The sequence below is a fragment of the Panthera tigris genome, chromosome F2 (genome assembly GCF_018350195.1).
Source record: "Panthera tigris isolate Pti1 chromosome F2, P.tigris_Pti1_mat1.1, whole genome shotgun sequence".
Lineage (NCBI taxonomy): Eukaryota > Metazoa > Chordata > Mammalia > Carnivora > Felidae > Panthera > Panthera tigris.
Window position 1 is genome coordinate 23,222,241 of NC_056676.1, and position 20,853 is coordinate 23,243,093.

Sequence of the window (20,853 nt, forward strand, 5' to 3'; positions counted from 1 at the left end):
TGAACAATGAGATGACGTTGGCTGGTCAGGAACCCAGCTCCTCGTCACCCAGGAGGCCGCTCTGCAGTTTCACAGATACAGCTGGTGGCGCAGGAGCCGGGACACCCTCTAAAGCCACCGTGGCGCAGGATGACTGGGCTGGGTGGCGGCCTTTGGGATGGGTCTCACCGAGGTGATGTTTAAGAGATGAGAGCCAGGGAATGAAAGAACAACAATGACAACACTTCACACAGAAACCGACCAATTTTTTTACTGCATTCGGTACACGCTGGATTCCAACATGCTGGTCCAGAGCGTGGCTGGCTACAAGCTGGCAAGACTCTTACGGCTCCTCCGACAGGCTTTCCCTTCCCCGCCATGTACATTATTTATTTTGATCCTACTCACTGTCCCAAGTCCAGAGGCAGTTATTAAAAACGCTCTCGAGGCAAACAGTGAGTGGCTATGACACACGGATGAGGGTGGGTGCGACTTCCACAACAGAACGTGGAATCTGGAGAAATGGTCAGTGGAGGCAAGACGCCTCCTTAGTGGCTAATAGTATTATGGAGCTCAAAACCCACAACTGTTTTTTTTCTTGTTTTTGTTTTTTAATTCCTGGAGTATATTGAAACTAGTTGTTCCTAACACGATTTCATATGGTAAATAAAATATCTGACCTGATTTAAACCTTGTTTGTTTGCATACATCTTTGAGGCGTGCACCTCAAAGTCATTCGTATTGATACAGGATGAAGATTATAAATATCCGCATAAAAAGAGAAACGGTGTGACTCTATATGAAGACAACGACCATCACATTCCACAGCACATCATTGGTTAATCTTTGAATCGTCAAGCATTATTTAAAACAAGAGAGAGAGAGAGAGAGAGAGAGAGAGAGAGAGAGAATATAACTGAACACAAGCTCCACGACAAAACAATCATAACAACGGAACCAAACCCAATTTCTCTATTAATCATTTAAAATTTTTACCTCTGTTTCTAACACTTTTCATTAATTGTTATTTCAAGCTCCAGTAGCAGGATCAGATTTCTCCTGCCTCCGGGCAAGTGAGTTATGATCTGATCTCAAGTTCCGAGGGAAATGCTCAAAGTTTTATTTTTCCCCAGTTGAATAAACAGTACTATGTATATTATCTCTTGTGTTAGAATAGTGTTGTCTTCACATAAGACTCAAATAATGGTATTAGTCATTCATTTCCTTGAACACAGACACCCTCATGCGTGCTGACAGGTTTATAAGGATGTGGTGGCAGCCGTGGTTCTGGGAGCTGCTAGATGACCGACTTTGATTTCTTGCAGTCCTGAGCGATGGAGCCCGGGTGTGTCTGGTTATTGTCCGCTTTCTCTCCCAGATGCTGGGCTTGTCTGGAAGATTAATACATTAACAAGAGCTGAAGGTCCAGGGTTGCACGTCTTCAGACATGTTTATTAGCAGATGGCACACAGGATTCAAAGGTCACCACAAAAGTGACATTTTAAAGTGAAACAACAATATTTATGTTCAGATAGTCTACTGATGAGATCATGTGGAAATGGTTTTGATTAAATTAGCTTATAAATGGTTGCCAATCTATAGACAACAGAAAATACCGCGTCTGTTTACCAAATGCTTTCTTCTCACGCTCTCACCTCTTACATATTAATGACCAAATGCTGTTTTGGGGCTATGCTTATTTAACCGGAGGATCAATGTATCTGTTTTTCACTTCCTGGGTTATCGGTTTGTTTTCATTCTAAAAAAACGTTATCTCCTATGGGCGTTTTGAAATCTCACCTGCGATTTTTAGGGCTTGGAAAGAATTCGGATTCCTCTATGTAAATGCAATTGCTTTCAATTTCTTTAGTATAAATTGGGCCTCTGGAGAGACCTAAAATTCAGTCGCTCAGGTGAGACCTGACATTCGATATCATAAAAAAGAACTATGCACTCGATTTCAGAAATTCTTGCTACAGCTACGTTCTTGCCTTTGCAGTCCTTGGGAGCCACACTTTTGTGGCAACAGGTGCTTGTGTTTCTAGAACAACGTGGAAAACAAAATGCGGTCAAGGGGAGGGGATACCTCTTCTGGACTTCTTTTTCTTTTCTCTCTCTTGCGCCCACAACTTAGCAGGAGTGTGAGCGCAAGTTTGTATGTCAGAAAAGGTTTAGACAGAAGAAACCTCAACAGTATGAAGTAAAAACAGTATTTTAAAAGTTGTGCAAGTCTCTATAGTCAATAAAACTCACATAAATATTTACAACAAAGGCATTGAAATGGAGAAAAAAATGATCAATTAGTAGATTAAAACTTTCACATATGTACTAGAGGAAATGAAAATGACCATATATATATCGTTTCTCATTTATTTACATTTAACTGTAACATGAATAATTTTATAAGATATAGATATTATTGTCTTGAGGGTTTTTTTTTTTACCTTATTGTTATCTATATCTTATTTTTTTTGTACAATTGCAAAATTAGAAATGTAAGAATATAGCAGGAGATTTACTCACTTTTCAAGAGAACCTTTTTCAATATTCATTGCCCCTTCCATTGGGTCCAGTCCTTGTTCAGAAAATTGTTTCAAGGCACTTAAAGCTGCCTAAAAATGAAAACAAACACACAAACAAGGAGATCCATTCATTGACTTTAATATTAATAAACAGGTAATTGTAAAAGAAAGCTGAGATGTATAGTAAAGACTATCATTTTCACTGGTCTAAATAAATGCTTTTTTTGCATCATTTAGCAAAATTACATTTGAAAGGCTGTATTATCACGAAGCAATTGTATGCTACGAGGGCCTTATTTCTGTGGCGAAGTGGGAGGAGGTGGGGAGGAGAATCTCCAAAGTTTCATGCCTTAGCCCCCATCCATAATTTTGTAAAATCACAAAGTTTTTATCTGCAAATGTAGAAGCACCTAGTATAAGCCTATTATAGTTTGACATATAAATATATATATACACATATATATAAATACATATATAAATATAATGTATTATATTTTGACTATAATAACATTTTCTCCTCACATTACTGAAACTACACATTCCCTTCCTTCAGACAATGCAACATCAGATTTTCCCAAGTTAGGTACTCTTTCCAAAGTTAGCATAAAGGTATTGTTCCATTTTATAGCTATCCCCAACCAAATCACAGGATGTGAGCAGAGAAATCGGCCCAAGACACTCATGCATACAAAGGGGATGGTACGATGGTATTCTGTGAGGAGAGAGAAAACGTGCACTCTTTGGGGCCCCGGGGAGGCAGGCCTGGCCATAGCAGAGCCTCCCGAGGTGTTGATATGCCCGTCTTGCGTGGGATGCTGAAGGGTGTTGACAGGCTGGCTGAGCCTCGCTGGATAGCTGGGAGGCACCAAAAATGCGATGCTGATAAGATCTACATAACTTGTTGACACTCTTGTGCACGTTCCAAATTGTTATTTCTTTGAATAAGAATTTGGTTCTCCTTCCCCTCCCCCATCCCCCACCCCCTTAAAGCTCCATTAGAAGGGCTTTGTTGAGTCTGAGATAGGTGTGAGCGGCCAGCCAGCGTTGTTTGAATCCTGGAGATCCCACTGGGTCACACTTTGGTCATCTGTATCCTCTCAACTACCTTTGAAAAAGGGCTAACTCTTGCAGTTTCCCAAACTTTTATCTGCCAAAGGCCCCTTTTGGGTAGCTGACTGTGTGATCCCTTGCAAATTTCATTATTTGTAACATATTTTTTGGTGTTCCTTTTTAAATTAATAGACTTAATTTTTTTAAGAGTAGTTTTAGGTTTCCAGGAAAATTGAGCAGGGATGTCGGTGTCCCCCCCCCCCCCCCAAACTCCTGGTCTTGGCCCACGCTCGTACTATGTGTATAGCAGCTGGCACAGGCTGACATGGCAGGTAAGCAGTACTTTCAGTTGGGTAGAAGCAGTGTGGCTATTTCATTGCGGTACTATTGCTGGTTGAATTGTGTCCCCCCCACTACTCCCCAAATCTATATGTTGAAGTCCTAACCCCCAATACCTCAGATGTGGCTGTATTTGAAAACAGGGACATTGCAGATCTAAGTAAGATGAAGTCCTACTGGAATAGAATGGGCCCAGAGCCAATATGTCTAATGTCCTTATAATAAGGGGAACTTAGGATGTAGACACACACACACACACACACACACACACACACACACACGGGGAGAACAGCCTGTGGAGAGGAAGGCAGAGATTGAAGTGATAGAACAGAAGCCAAGGGACGTCACCAATTGCCAGCAAACTGCCAGATGCTATGGAGAGGCCTTGGAACATATTCTCCCTCACACCCTCAGAGGGAACCAAAACTGCCAGCACCTTGACTCTGGACTCCCAGCCTCCAGAACTGTGACAAGATATATTTCTGTTTATTAAACCACTCAGTTTGTGGCATTTTGCTATGAGAACTCTAACAAACTAAAATAGGTCCATCATAATGCCTCCTTAAGGACAGTAGAACCTCCTTTTCCTTTCTGTGATGTTTCTTTTTATTATATTTTTATTATAAAAATAATTTTCATTATAGGAAAATCATAAGAGGTACAAGCAAAAACAGTGTGAAAATATTCACAGGCCCATCCACCATTTACTACTTGGTCTAATGTCTTTCCCTTTACTTTTCTATCCCTTCCCCATATGTACAAATTTTCACCTGGATCATATCTTCACACCATTTTATAACCTGCTCTTTTCATTGAATGTGAGCAGTTTTCCATATCAATAAAAACACTTCAGTAGCATTATTTTGCGTGACTGCTCAGTATATTGACTTTAGAGGTCCTTCTATATTCAGCCAATCCCTACTGTTGGACATTTAGGACACTCCCAAATTTAAGTGATTATTAACACTGCATCCAGATTTCAAATAGTTAAATTTTTGCATACCATCTCAATAACTTCCTTATGATAGATTCCTAGAAATTGAATTTCTGGGCCAAAAAGCATGAATATTTTTAGATCTGACATGAGCTTTTTCACCTCCCTCAGAGAGGTTGTGACCACAGTAGTAATCTGAGGAGCTGATGTTTCTTTAGGTGCTTTTGGAATTAATCTCTCAGAACCACTTTGTGGGTCATTAGAGCCAACCAGTTTTGTCATTTTATGGCCCCACCTTAGTTTTCATTTGTCCATCCTGACCATTTACCTTATTCACTAGATCTGGCTTTGAGTGAAGTTTGGTTGCTTTCAAAAATTAAATTGAGCCTCAAAAGACCCAGATTTGGACAATTCCCCTCCCCCAAAAGAAACCTGCAGAGGGATTTGGCTCTCATTTAAAATCACTTGGGTAATCTCTGAGGTCCTTCTAAGTCCTGCAATGCTGGGCTGTGCTGGACAGCCTTCCCAGGTGACTACCCTGGGAAAAGTCCTGTGGGTGTGCACATTCTCATGGGCTTGTTACATGAACCTGAGCTCTGGAGTCCTGCCTTACATATGCATGTACTGGGTGAGGCATGAGGCCCACTCACTGCAAAGCTCTAAAGAGCAGTCCATGCCTGATCTTTCCAGATAGCCCGACTACATTGGTGGGGCGGAGTGGGGGGGAGCACTAACGAACTTACAGGTCTTTGTATATTCAACAATTTTGAACAAATGAACACCTATTCTTTTTTTTAAATGTCTGTTTTTGAGAGAGGGAGAGAGAGGGTGCATGGGCATACGAGCAGGGAGGGGCAGAGGGAGAGGGTGAGAGAAAATCTGAAGGGGCTTCCGCACTGTCAGTGCAGAGCCCAATGCGGGGCTCAATCTCATAAACTGCAAGATCATGACCTGAGCCAAAATCAAGAGCCAGGCGCTTAAGTGACTGAGCCCCTCAGGAGCACCTTTTTTAAAATAAAAAAAAAAGTTAAATAACTATTCTTTTTTTCTGATCCATTAGTATGTGGATTATTGTCAGGAATGCCAATTTTTATCAATTGCTTCCCACATGAACTATTGTGGAAAGCTCTTTAGTGCCTGTAAATTTAAATCAGCAATGTCATATTGCTGAATGAGACACAAGAGAACCCCAGGGCTCCCTGGTCCCAAAATGACAACCAAAAATGACTTTTAAAAATTTAAAAAACAACTTTAAAAAGTCATTTATAGGCTAATTGCAGCCCATTTTACTAGTTGTCATTGGAATACTTGTTGCCTGAATACCAAGAACCAAATGTCTTGCTACACCAAGTCCAGGACCCCGTGACACCTGCTCTCTTCTATCCAACATATGAGATGCAGGCCAGGTCTCAGAGAGCAGGTTCAGTGTTTTGGCTCTTGCAAAATCTCCTGGATGATTTTATCAACATGTCGGGCAGGTCTCTGTGCACTTTCAAAATGCCTGTCGTCACACAAAGAATGTCCTGCAGGCTGGAAGGGCGGCGTGCTCTTTCACTCAATGCCATGAACGGATTTTCAGAATTCTTGTGTGGCTGCTTCCCTCCAAAGGTATGCTTAAAGGCTTCCAAACAATATTCCCTTATTTATCTGATGAGATAATTTCAACCCACATCTTATTGATAATCCTGAATACAATTGCTTATAAATAGGAGAGGACTTCTTGCTAATTTATAAAAGACAATGAAGATGATTTATCTTCTCTGTAAACAGTAATAGCTACCATTTGATGAGCATCACCCTGCCATAGTCATGAAACCAGGCCATTTACCTGAGTGGCCTCAGGTGTTCCCACAGCCCTGCAGGTAGGTCCTACCCATGAGGAATTCAGTAACCTATTCAAAGGTCACACAGCTAGTAAGTGGCAGAGCATGGATTTGAACCCAGTGCACATTCTTGACCAGATCACTTTATTTCCTTCACACCTAAGCCAATTTCAGCATGACTTTTTTCAATATTATCATTTCCAGATCACTCTTATTCCCTCCTCCATCCTCATTCTATTAATTATTCCCCCACAATAATTACTGGAGGTAAGCTCATACAATTATCTCCATTTTCTAGACAAGGGATTTATTATCTTGTGGGTTGACTTCTGAGGCTCTGTTCAGTGCTTCTGTAACAAGTGTAGATTGGGCTAAAATTGAATTGCTACGGTACTTATTTTGTCACTTGAATTACCCAACGGCTCCCAAACAAGGTGATTCAATTCTCCATTTCTCAACATTCTAAGGGTACCAAGTCTTGATCATTTATTCATCTCCCCTCTGTTGTTCTGAGAAGAGTTCATTCCTCGCCCGCCAGGGGTTGCTGGCCAGAGGGAAAATCAAGCTGCACGGTTTGCCTGGGACTGTGGCATGCAGGATGCTGCAGCAAGGGGAGGGGCTGGGATGCTGGGATTGGGAAGATGAACGGACAGGGAAAGGACGGAGGGCTTGGCTGTGATTTATAGAGAGTGATAAGCTAAGTACTTTTAGGAAAGCAGAGATGGGCAGGGGCTGCCCACCAGGTGCATCCGCCCACAGGTATGAATGGAACACCGGCCCTGGCTGCCTCATCTCTCACTTGTCATGAGCTCAGCTGGGGAGCTGCCACCCTACCCCCAGTTCATCAACCACCACTTTCCCAGAAAGGATACTTTGCAGATTAAAAAATTCCATCTGTGAGATGGGTGTGCTTCACTTTCCACAGCAAAGTGGCTACAAAAATAGGATAATGCAGCAATGTCCAAAATAGCCACATTACATTTAGCAAGACTCAATCATCAGTCATTTCAAAGAACAATGTATAATGGAATGGCTTTGCCAACAAATGCTAACATTTAATGGTCCACCAAGACATGTTACTTTGCACATCCAAATCTGTCCAGAAGATGGTAAAATCAACAAAATCTCCATGTTTCAACCATTCCAACTGAATAAATTGTACTTGCTAGAGGCCAGTTATTTAAAACAATTAAGACTATATTATAAAAATGCTACCTGATATTAAAGGACACTGGAGTGAGGGAAAAGTCGAATAACTCATTTGGAGAGACGTTTGCAGCCTGCTCAAGGCACAAGTTCTACATTGTCTACTACTGAGAGGGTAAATAGATAACGAGAGGCTCAGCTCCTACTGTCTGCAGTTCACCCCCTCAGCCTGGACAGTTTGCTGTGTGATAAATGTAAACTAATGTTGGGGAGTCGTGGGAAGGAGGTAAATCTGGGTTCCTTAATGAGGAACATCCTGAACGATGATTAAACCCAAGTTGTATAACTTCCCATACACTGTGGATTTGAGAATTTCAAAGTACCCAGAACACAAGTACCCAGAACCCTCCATACAGCTTCACCATAAACAAACAGACAACTGAACAATTTCATTTCCAAGGTCAGAAAATGTTTCCTACCAAATAAAAACAAACTCACTCAGCATTCAAGTGTGTGTTACTACGTTCTGACCAAGGGGAATCTTAAACTTTAGCTTTATGACAATTTACATGTTTTGAGATTCTAAGAGGAAAGAAAAGAAAAAGAAAAAAGAAAAAAATTGGTACCTTCGAGGCAATTCACGTAGCTTGGTTTGAAAGGAGAAAAATTAAAGAAGCATTTTAAGACATGGATGACATTTCTTTTTCTTATTCTTGTCTTTTCAGCTCAACACTTGTTCGTGTGTGTGTGTGTGTGCGTGTGTGTGTGTGTTTCCCTTAAAAGAAAGCATCTACACAGATACGTAGAAATATTTTTGTCCCCAAAAGATTTTACAACTGTTTTGTGAGGAAAGCCCCACAGGTTCTTGAACAGATGTCGCTACCATTTCATGTATCACTTGTTTTGTGCGTAGTTATAGCAATACCAGAAACAAGATGCCAGTAAGATACTTTCCATGCCTGTTTGTTGGTCTTGGTTTGCACGCATGCATGCGCTTTTGTGTGTGTGTGTGTGTGTGTGTGTGTGTGTGTCTGCAGAATGGAGGTGAGTCTTCCCAGCCATTTCTGCAATTTCTAACTTTCCTCTTGTCAATCAGAAATTAGCAAATTGTGTTGAAACCAGTGCCTATTCCTCCTGCTTCCTTTTTCAGGAATCAAACGCAACAGTATTAAAGAATTTTTTGAGACACAACAATGGTCTTCACTGGCAAAATGTGAATTTTAACTCATCCCTTTATGACACACAGTTCTTCTCATCTTTAAACACAATGCCCAATGGATACTTTTATTTCTTTTTTTCCCCATTTCACACTTTTCCCACCGGTTTTATGTTCTGAATCCCAGAAACAGACAGGATGTTCCCATTAAAATCAATGGCAACCACACATGCCCGAATGTGGCCTTCATTTTTAAGCAAGTGCCCAAGGTTTGTTTTGTTTGCCTTTTCCCCCTGAGGCGCTTGTTCATGTGGAACTCTTCCTGGGAGCCACTCTCACTGCTAGATTCATTTCAGAATGCACACTGTGATCATATGTGCAGCTCACTAAATCAGGCTTCTTAAATGAGAAAACGATAGGCTTCAACAGCAACCGCCCTCACTTGTAGTTGAGGACTCTCCTAACTTCTTGTCTCAACAATCTTTGAGACTGGCTCCCTATTAAATCATTTCAGTGACTGCAAACCAGCAGGTTCTTCAGTAAGCTTAGGGCTTATTGCCCAAAGAACGTGAATTTTAATGTTCCTGAGTTATCATTTTCTTGCTTTGAAAGGTCTATAACAAAATGCCAACTCTTTCTATAAAATAAAAGAAACCCAAAAGAGAAAATTGTATTTCTAAATTTTGTCACATTACGATAAGATCCTCAGTCTATCACATTTCAGATGAATCAGTGATAGGACTTTAAAAATAAAATGATAAAGGATTATATTGAGCTTTAACTAAACCATTTGCTGCCCCGATTCTAACAATTTCATATAGCCTGCACTTTCCATTTATGCTCACATAAACCTATTGGTTCATATAATTTCCGTAAAACTCATACTTTATAAATGGCTTACTGTTGGAACAAAGGGATGTCAGCCTGCTAAGGTAATGGCTACTCATCATCAAAAAATAAAATAAAATATAAAATAAAATAAAATAAAATAAAATAAAATAAAATAAAAAGAAGTCCGGCAGTGGTCTGAAGGCATGCATATTTTAGACAGACTACTAAAGCAGAGAATAGGAATTTGACTCTAGAATTTGGGGAATTAGTACAAACTTTGGCACTGAAACTACAGACTTAGGCATCATCTATATTCTGTGGTCAGGCTCCTACATCGGGTAATCCATGTAGCTGCTCATCTTGACAATGACAGAGTCAAATTTAAGTGGGATTAACGATGCAGAGGAATGTTTGGAGTGTGTTTAGAACAAATTTTAGCAGTGGCATCCATGCTGCCAGCTCTTACTCCAACCATACTGTTTCTGTTCTACCAACACCATTCCTTTAAAAATTCCTGTGTTGTCCTTTATTTCATTACTGTTGATTCAACAAAAAATCCCCTTTGTAATGGTGTGCTACCCAAACATGCTGTTGGGCACAAAACCAAGTGTCCAAGAATGGCAGCAGCATCACTCTGTGCTTGGCAGGATAATGCGCCCCCCCCCCCCACCAAAGTGTCTATGTCCTGATCTCCAGGATGTGCATATGTTACCTCATAAGGCAAAAGTGATTTTGCAGATAAGACTGAGGTATAAACATTGAGATGTGGAGATTATCTTGGATTATCCAAGTGGGTCCAATCTAATCACATGAGTCCTTAATATCAGAGAATCTTTCCCGAATTTGGTGAGAGAGAAAGACAGGGTTGGGGAAAATGGTCAGAGTAATGTTGTTAGTTTTGAAGACAGAGAAAGGAAGACACAAGCCAAGAAATGGAGGTGGGCTCCAGAAGCTGGAAAAGCCAAGAAGACCAATTTGCACCTCAAGCCAAAAAAAAAAAAAAGAAAAGAAAAGAAAAAAAAGAACTGCTGATACCTGGATTTTAGCCCAGGGGTTCTCTATAGAGAATCTACAGAACTCTAAGATAATCATTTGTTTTATTACTTATATATTAAAATTTTTTCTTTTTTTAAAGTTATTTATTTATTTATTTTGAGAGAGACAGGTACAGTGTGAGTGGGGAAGGGGTAGAGAGAGAGAGAGAGGGAGAGAGAAAATCCCAAGCAGGCTCCACACTGCCTGCACAGAGCCTGATATGGGGCTTGAACTCATGAAACCGTGAAATCATGACTGAGCCGAAATCAAGAGTTGGTTACTTAACCAACTGAGCCACCCAGGTGCCCCAAGTTTATTTATTTTTTGAGAAAGATGAGAGAAAGAGAAAGAGAGAGAGAGAGAGCATGAGCAGGGGAGGGGCACAGAGAGAAGGGGACAGAGGATCCAAAGCAGGCTTCCTTGCTGATGACAGAGAGCCCAATGTGGGGCTTGAACTCATGAACCATGAGATCATGACTTGAGCCGAAGTTGGATGCTTGACCAACTGAGCCACCCAGGTGCCCCTTAAGATAGTGCATTTGTGTGGTTAAGCCACTAAGTCTAGTAATTTGTCATTGCAGCAAGAGACAGCTAATACACTCTACCTGTCATCTGCACAAGGAAGGGAGGAGAGCATGGCATTTGGAGCCCGTCAGCCCTAGACTAAAATTCCAGCCCTACTGTAGACAAGTTGTGTCTATGCAAGTTACTTTATCTCTCTGAGCTTCTTTTTCATCATCTGTAAATTGGAGACTACAACACTTACAGCATTGGATTGTTTGAGAGGTTAACGTCTGGACCATGAATGAAAGCTTTTATTACACAATTTTCTCTGCTGAGACTGACATCCAGTCATAAAATTCTTTATACTTTATTCTTTATAAAATGCTTTATACTTTATACTTTATACATAAAATACTTTATACTTTATATCTCCATGTTATTTATGTCCAGTTTTTTACACATTTCTATCTTTTTTCTAGCACATTGCTTACCCATCTTTCTTCCTAAGAGAACCCTATCATTATGCCTTCCCCTTAATCAAAAGCCACTACTAACTTCCAGCCACCAAATAACATTCTGTATCCTTGGCCTGGCATTCAAGGCCATGCATCAGCTGGCCCCATTCTACTCTATAACCTCATTTACTGCAATTTCATTACAGTGTGTTTCCCAGAGTGTGATGTCTGAGCCAACAGACTGGTCACCAGCCTCAGGAACACCTGGCGGGTGTCAGTGTTATCAAGAGCTCCCCAGCCAGTTGGCCTGAGAGACACCAACATTGCAGAAGCCCTGCCCACATGGATCTTCCACCCTGGTCTGTCTGGTCTGCCTCCTGTCTGATGGAGACATCTGAGTTTTTTTTTTTACCTCTACACCTTTGCTCCTGCAGTCTTTCATTTTCCTAGGGTGGACTTCTCTGACTCCCAGCCTGTCTCCTACCCATGAACTTCTGACAGCCCTTGCCATTTGCTTCCCTGAACTGTGGGCTGTCTTCAACGTGTTTATGTCCTGTCTCTCACGTAGTCGGTCAGCCCTTGGTTGGAAGAGCCATTTTCCTGTTTGAAACTAGCACAATGTATTTACAGAAGATCCTCAAGGAATATTGCTTGGTTGGTTATCCACCAGCTTCCATCTGGAGCCCCCTAAGACAGATAAGTACTCACAGACACATTTGTGCTTTGTCTTCTCTCTATTCTGTAAGTGAGCATCTTGTTCTAGCTGGCTTTTCCTTACTTCAGGGCATCTTCCAAAGCTTCTCTCCTATGAGGCTCTCTCTCCTTCTTTCACACACCCCTCCCATCCTCACCCTCATGCGGGCTCTGCAGCCAATATGCTTTAGGATAAATGGTCCCGGGAAAGTAGAGCTGGGTCATCTCTATCCATGTAAGAGAAGGTTCTGTCCACAATCTACCTCCAAGGAATACAGATGATAGTTACTGACTTTTTGAAATGTCAACCATTTGGGTTTGGCTTCTGTCATCTTTGATGTCTGTAACCAGTGCTTCCCCCTTCCCTGGGCTAATGTGAGGGCTACAAAGAAAGTGCCTGGGAAACCCTACCTGGGAGGACCCAACAATGGGGTGGCACATCCTGAAACAGGAACAGAGGTGAGCCTCTCCCACCCAAGGCAAGCCTGATTCTGCAGGGCAATGGTGCCTGAATTCTGCCTTGGCAGCCCTTCTCCCTACTGTCCTAAAGGTCTCTTTGGGATTTCTTGGTTCTTTGACATCCTACTACGAAGAGAAGGAGAAGCATTGTTACTGAATATGGACACACACTGCTCTGCCTATTCAGAAATTCCAGTTAGGTTTGAGCATATGATTGAAAAAAAATGTATAGTTATTTCATAGTTTTTATTGCATTTAATGGGTTCTTAGATTGCATGGCTGTAGGGGGTAGCTGGGAACAACAGGGAATGATGGTCAAACAATATAACCTATAAAGTTTTGTTTAGTTTTGAACTTTTGGTTGTACTGAAATAGAGTCCAAGTTCGCAGGCCTTGCTGATTCCCTCAATGAGTGAGGCATGCAGAAGCCTGATTTCTTTTCTTGGGGCATTTGGTGGCCATCCTAGTGGTCAAATTGCAGCAGAGAGGGGGCCAGAATAGATCTTTACCTCCATCCCAAATGGATCTCCTTAGCCTCTTACTGATATCTGATCATACATATATATATATACTTTTAAAAATAAAAGTATATATATTTACTTTTTAATATATATATTTTATATTTTTATATATATTTTTATATATTTTATTTATATAATATATAAATATTAATATATATATAATATAATATATAATATATATTTAAAATAAAAGTATATATATTTACTTTTTAAAATAAAAGTTCCAAACATCCAAAAAAGTACAAAGGATAGTGTATACTGAACGCCCCTGCCCCCCCCGCCCCACCACCTATCACTCAGATCAAGAATTATTAGTATTTTGGGGCACCAGCATGGCTCAGTCAGTTAAGTGTCTGACTTTGGCTCAGGTCATCATCTCACGGTTCACAAGTTCGAGGCCCACGTCAAGCTCTGTGCTGACAGCTCAGAGCTTGGAGGTTGCTTGCAATTGTGTCCCTCTCTCTACCCCTCCCCTTGTGTTCTGTCTCTCTCTTTCTCTCTCAAAAACAAACATTAAAAAAATTAAAAAAAAAAAAGAATTATCAGTACTTTTCCAATCTTGTTTCATGTATCTTCATGTCTTCCTGTAGGATTCCAAATCAGGTATCAGATAAAGACACATGCCACGATCACACCTAACAAAACTAAGAACAAATCCTTTTTATCATCTAAATACCTGGGTCATGTTAAACTTTTCCTGATGGCCTCAAAGATGTCTTTTAATGTTGGTTTTTGAATCTACATCCCAACAGTCCACACGTTGTATCTGACTGTTCTTTTAAGAGCTAGGAGTCCTGTGGAAGGCAGAATAATGGCAAAGATGTCCAGGATCCAATTCCCGACGGGACCTGCGGAGGGGGGATTCACGGCCAATCCAAACGCAAGTCTTTAACCTCAGGGGTCCTCTCCCAGCTCTGGTCAGAGACGGTCACATGACGGTGCCAGAAGCCTCAGAGGGATGTGCCTTACTAGCTTTGAATGCCAATGATGGGACCACGAAGCAAAGAATGTAGGAAGCTTACAGAAGCTAGAAAAGGCAAGGGCACGGATTCCCCCCAGAGTCTCCAGAAAGGAACACAGCACCACTGACACCTTGATTTGAGCCCGGTGAGATGGTGTCTGACTTCCGACTACAGCCTGTGAGATGATACGTAGGTGCTGTTTTAAGCCACCATTCCTTTAGCGGGGCACTGCGAGTCACACGGGGGTGTGAAGGTCTGATACCGTACTCTCCTGAGACCAGCTGGTGTTGGGCCTGAGAAGGAGAATGTCCGGGAAAGAGAAGGCTGGGGCTTGGGAAGAAGTGGGGCCAGCTGTGCCGGGTGTCTTGTTGATGCCGCTGGCCGTCTGCTGGCCACGTCAGGCAGGACTGAAGGAGCTCTCGCCCCACTCCAAGCAAGCGGCACACCAGTGTCAAGCCAGTCATCACCTAAACCCTGTGAGGACCGGCCCCCACCCTTAGGGACCCATGCATCACTCTCCTTTTCACCCCGAATGCTCTGTCCTAACCTCCTTTTTGTTCCTCAACAGGGATAAGCTCTTTCCCACCTCGCGGATTCAGGCTGGCAGGTCCTTCTGGCCACCCCTTCTCATGACTGGCCGCTTGTCAGCCTTCAGGTCTCAGCTCCGGTTGAGTTGGGGCAGAGGGAGTGAACACCCCGTCTAGGGTGTCCCCCCCACCCCCAGCAAATCACATAACCTTGTTCATTTTCCTCATAACACTTGTCACAGTCTGTGATCTACTAGAGGAAGGGGCCTGGCCTATCTGATTCACAACTGGGTACCATCATTCACTCAACAAATATTTATGGAGAACCAGGCTCCACACAAGGTACCAGGAAAACCAAGAGCAACATGCACAGTCCCTGCCTTCTGCGCTGGGTCTTGCAGCAGGGAGAAAGGCATGAGGCCAACACCAATCTACCAAGATAATCGCTGTAAGAAAGAATGTACAGCTGAAGTCAAACTGAGAAAGGGCACTCAGGTTCTCCCCAGGGAACACCGGAAGTCACACAGAGGCAACACTTGGGGTGAGATGTAGGGTGAGGAGGACTTTTTCAGTGGGGCAAACTGTGAGAGGAGGGTGTTGTCAGCGGAGGCGGGGGGGCGGGGCTCCTCGTGCAAGGCAGTTCAGAATGGCTGGACTGGGAGGTGGGTGGGAATCGATGGGCACAGTGTCCTGGACAATTTGAAAGGTGTTGTGTAGAAGACGGAAGCACCTTGCTCTGGGGAAAGCTGGGTCAAGCCCAAAAGATGGAAGCCACGGGCAAAGGGATTTGGCCTCCAAACAGGAAGGGGACTGTGCCCCCTGGGAGTGCGGCTGGCTGCTGAGGTGGGGCCGGTGATGTGCACTGCGTGGTTCCACTGGCTGGGTCGTCTGTCAGGTGGGAGGCAATGCTGGCCGCGGGGGGCCGGAAAGGGCTGCTCACCTCTGGGGCTCTCTGATACTCACATCAGGCCTGCTTACACAGACAAGGCCACACAGGTAAAGGACACCAGCACACATACAGGAAGACAAGGGTTATCAGGGAGGTGATGGATGGAGCTGTGTAATGTGTTGAGTATGGTTTGTAGGTGAAAGTTGAGTTCTCCATGTGAAAGGTAAAACTTGGACCTGAGCTTCACCACTGGTTATGTGAGAAAGTATCTATTCTCAACGTCTCCATTTAGAAGACCGAATCATTAAAACCATCCTATCAAAGGCATCAAGCGACGGATGCATCTGAGGGAGGTGTCCTGGGGGTGTCTGCAGTAAACAGTACTGTGTGGAACATGTTTAGCAGTTGACCCTCCGGGGAAAAGATCCTAACTGGTATTCTCTCTGGCTCCCTGCTTACTGCTCACAGGCAAGGCAGCAAAGTGGCTAAAAATCCACAATTTGCAGCCCAGCAAAACTGGGCTCTATAACTGGCTCCACCTCAACTAGGCACATGACCTTGGGCAAATAAAAATCTCAACTATTAGATGATATGGCATCTTGTGCTGTTGACATTCACTTTCGTCTAAAGGCGTCACATTCCTAACTCAGTCTTCACAGTCACCACAACAGGTAGGTTTGCTCCTCATCCCCGGTTAACGGTGAGGATACGGAGACAGAGAGGAAGTAATTTCTGTGAGGCCAACGTGACTTGCTTTTGGTAGATTTGGAATTTGGATCCAGATGGCCTGGCTCTGGAGCCGAATTCTTATAATTTTTTAAAAATTTTTGTTAATGTTTATTTTTCAGAGAGAGACAGAGCATAAGCAGGTAAGAAGCAGAGAGAGTGGGAGACACAGAATCCGAAGCGGGCACCAGGCTCTGAGCTGTCAGCACAGAGCCAGACGTGGGACTCAAACCCACAAACCACGAGATCATGACCTGAGCCAAAGTCGGACGCTTAACTGACTGAGACACCCAGGTGCCCCTAAGTCCATCCTTGGGACTCTTATCTTCTCTGTCATTATTCTCTCCCTAGACGATTTCATTGAGGCTTATGACAAATCCTTTATAAATATTCGTGGCCCCCAATACCTATCTTCAGCCTAGCCTTCTGCCCTAGGGTTCACACATACAATTGCCTGGTGGATTTCTCCCCTTAGGTGCGTGAAAGGCATTTCAATCAGCCCAGACTCAAACTTGAGATTACCATTCTCCAAACCATTCCTCTCCCAGAACACGGAACCCTCATTCAAACAGCAGCTCTGACAAAAGACCCTGGGAATCAACCTTGCTCACCTCCCACACAAAACTCGATAACGAATTCCTCTTTAAAATGCATCTAGAATCCAACCGTGTCTCACCTCCTGCTCTCCTGCCATCCCAGCCCAGGTCACTGTCATCTCTCAGCAAGACTCATGCCATAGCTTCCTAACTGTATCTCCCTGACCTAAAGTCATTCTTTCAAATAAATCCAGAGTGGTAGGTGTGAAATGTAGATGAGAACAGGTCAAGATCCTGCTCAAGACCCTCCAGGAGCTCCTGGTCACTCTTAGAACAAAACCCCAACTTCTGACTTGAGCTAAAGCCCTAGCAGACACTAACCCAGCTATATCTTCCCTACCGAGCTCCCCCTTAGCCACGGAGCCCCAGCCACACCAGCCTCTCTCCTCTTTGTAGAACACCCTGAGTTCATTCCTGTCTCAAGGGTTTCCATAAGCTTTTCCCTCGACTTGGGGCTCTTCTCCCAGATCTTCACATGGCTCTCTTCCTCACTCCATCTGGTCCTCTACTCAGTCATCACCCGTTGTGATCTCTCGACCTAAAGGAGCTACACACACACACACACGCCACCCCCCCGCCCCGCCCAGCCTGGGATTCTCTCATCTCCTCACACTGCCTCATGTGTAGTGCTTATTGCTCCTGAAGTTTTATTATATATTTAACGAATTCCTTGCTTATTTTCTATGTTCCCCATTAGAACATAAGCCCCATGAAGGCAAAGATTTGTCTCTTTTGTTCATTGCTAAATACTCAGGATCTAGAAGGGTATATGGATAATAAATACTTATTAGTTTAATGACTTAAAAGAATGAATGATTAAAAACAATGGTCATGTTCAAGAATATCTAGTCACCTTATATATTTTTATTAATTCTTATTAATTCTTACTAATATATTTTAATTAATTCAGTTTTATTAATTCTCAGAAATTCCCTAAGGAAATTAAGGGGTAGATCATTTTCCCCATTTATTGAAACCTAGAAGCAACCATTAATTTGATGTTTAAAGACTGATTATTCAGGTGGAATATTATGTGCTAAATGTTAGTCTTTTAAGTGAAGAAAGTGAAGTATAATGATAAGTCTCCAATGTGAGTGCTCTCATATGTTGTAAACTTATTGGATGCCAATTACATTATCACAACTGTGGAATAAATTTTATTGGAATTAATTTTAATATTTTTTTTCTAGAAAGCCTTCATTTTTTTAAACTAAGAGAAAGGCAGAGTCACTATAAAGTTCAAGTACATTATATCTTCTTTTTCTGGTACCATGGAAAGAAAAGCACATCACCAACAATATCACACTTGGTTTGGTAATTTTTAAAGTCTATGGTTAAATAATCATCTCAAAGGAAGAACTAATATCTTGATTTCCTAAAAACATCTTAATTAAGACAATATAATCAAGTAAAGAGATTTACTTTATGTTTAAATAATCATGATCATGAATGGCCCTCTTCCCCTACCTTCACTCTCAAATGAAACGAAATTTAGTACATGTTTGGGGATATGGTTTAGGTCTGCCGAACACTTAAGTAAAAAATTCTCTTAAGTTGTTTCAAGAAACTGCTGATACTCTAACAGACTCCACACATTCTAATATATCCAAATGCAGTCTTTTTCTTTTCTAATTGCTTGGCTGCAGACGAAGATGTAAGGTTATAAGTATAAGAATTTATGTGATGATCAGTGATGGAATCCTAATCCATCTTAAGCTGTGAGCATGACAACTGGCAGTTCCCAACATGTATTAAGAGACAGAATTTTTTTTTCTTTTGCCTGAGGGTACATTCCCTTTCAAAAGCAAAATATTTTTGTTCATTTGCTTTCTAAAGATATCACATTAAACTCTACTCTTAACGGTTAATCTTTTAAGGAGGCAAGATAGATTGGAAAGAGAATCTGTGATAGATTTATAAATTGGGGGAAAGCGTAACACAAGGCATTCCAATATGCAATTTAAAATCAAAACCTTAACTTGGGCAAGGGACATTATATCAGCCAACAGCATTCTTTAGAAATGCCTGACATTCAGTTGGATAGAATTATATATTGAAATAGATTGTAGGCATATTGTGAATGTTTTTGTTCTAGCATCTGGTAGCATCAAAGCCCAGGAGGAAGAGTGGGTGACCATGCCAGAATTTAAAAGCTGCCTTTTGGATAAATATGTGGAAAGGATATAAATTAAGTTATCAAAAGGCTGGAAGAATTTGCTGAAAGGGGGGAGGGTGCTAAAAGCAATAAGCCATTTGGAATTTGATAGCGTGCAACTTTCATGCTTTGTATAGCTAGTTTTGTTAGCCAAGTAAGGATAAAATGGTATTTCAAAAGAGAAAAATTAATGAATGAGGACAAGCATAAAAAGCAACAATGCAATTCCTGATCTGTAAATGTAAGTAGTATCTGAGAGGCAATGTGGGATGAGCCCCAAGGGAAATCAGGCACCTCCTCTATGAAGCCTTTCTATGTTTGGAAGAGAGTAGTAACTTGTGATTTCTGTGCTCTGTGTATTAGTCAAGATAACTGCTGCCCAAACACCCCCAGAATCTCAATGCTCATGAAAAGACCAATTGAATGTTCCTGGGCTGTGGATCCTGGTCAAACAAGGTACCAGATCCCTTCCATTTTATGACTCTTTCCTCTTCGAGGCTAGCATTATGGTCCTCTCCACTCAGCAAGTGGAAGGGAAAATAAAACAGAAGATAGTATGTAGGAGAATTTTGTGAAAGAGGACAGAAAGCCCTCATACTCCATTGACCAGAACCCAGTGACATGACTATACCTAACTCCACGACCACACCCATCTCTAGGTTGGGTGCTAAGTCTGGCTGTGAGCTGAGGAGAAGAGGAAGCATGTGTGGTGAGTAATTAGGCTCTACCACAAGTATTGTCATGTCATTGCACTCATTTGCTGAGGCATCTACAGGTCTATCTTCTTAGGGTAAATGATAAGTCTCCAGAATAAAGTAGAATTGGGTCTTATTTGTTTTGGTAGCTGTAGCACCAAATCTGGCATGGAGTTAATGTTTAATTTATAGCAGGGGATGTGGGATGCCAGGCTCACAGAGTGAACCTGGAGACGTTAAGACTAGTTATCTACTAATATTGCCAAGAAATGCCTAGATTTTTATCCCTTCCTGAAGATGGCCTCCCTCTGTAGATATTTCTAGAGGACACAGGGACCACATGCCAACAATGGGCGTGGGGCACCTACTTTGTTAATTCTCATTGTGTCTTCATGCAAGAAGCCTTCACAGGAGAAAGTCCTCATACCCTTCACCTCTCACAAGGCACTTCAGTGGGAGAGAGAGAGGTTGGGTTCCTGAAAGACAAAGGATGGGGTGGAGGGTTTCCAGTGAACCCCAATCTCAAGAATAAAAAGGGAACCAAAATATTTCTCAAGGATAAACCAGGCCTCCTCATCAACTGAGAAAGAAGTCAGAAGTTATAGGTGAATAAGCAGGACTATAGAACATTATAAAAATCTAGAACCTTATTCTTTCTGTCTCCATTTGGTTCCATGCAAAGCTCTTGCTACTCTTGTAGCCCCTGGGTGACTGCTAAAGGACTAGTATCTAGAATATATAAAGAACTTTCAGACTCAACAGTAAAAAACAAACAATCCAATTAAAAGATGGGCAAACAACTTGAAGAGAAGGTTCACCAAGGAGGATTTACAGATGGCGATTAAACATGTGAAAA

At 42.0% G+C, this 20,853-nt stretch overlaps 1 protein-coding gene across 9 annotated transcripts in view; it reads right to left on the minus strand.

Moving 5' to 3' along the window:
- Positions 1-32: 32 nt before the first annotated feature.
- The window catches only part of STAU2 (staufen double-stranded RNA binding protein 2), a 309,135-nt gene continuing 288,314 nt past the window's right edge, over positions 33-20,853 (minus strand). For all 9 annotated transcript variants that reach the window (XM_007080358.3, XM_042973269.1, XM_042973267.1 and 6 more), the window contains 2 exons: positions 2,503-2,591; positions 33-1,370 (listed from right to left, as the gene is read on the minus strand). In XM_007080358.3, the coding sequence (XP_007080420.1) occupies positions 1,277-1,370; positions 2,503-2,591 (183 nt within the window). In that variant the 3' untranslated portion in view covers positions 33-1,276. The remainder of the gene's footprint in view (positions 1,371-2,502; positions 2,592-20,853) is intronic.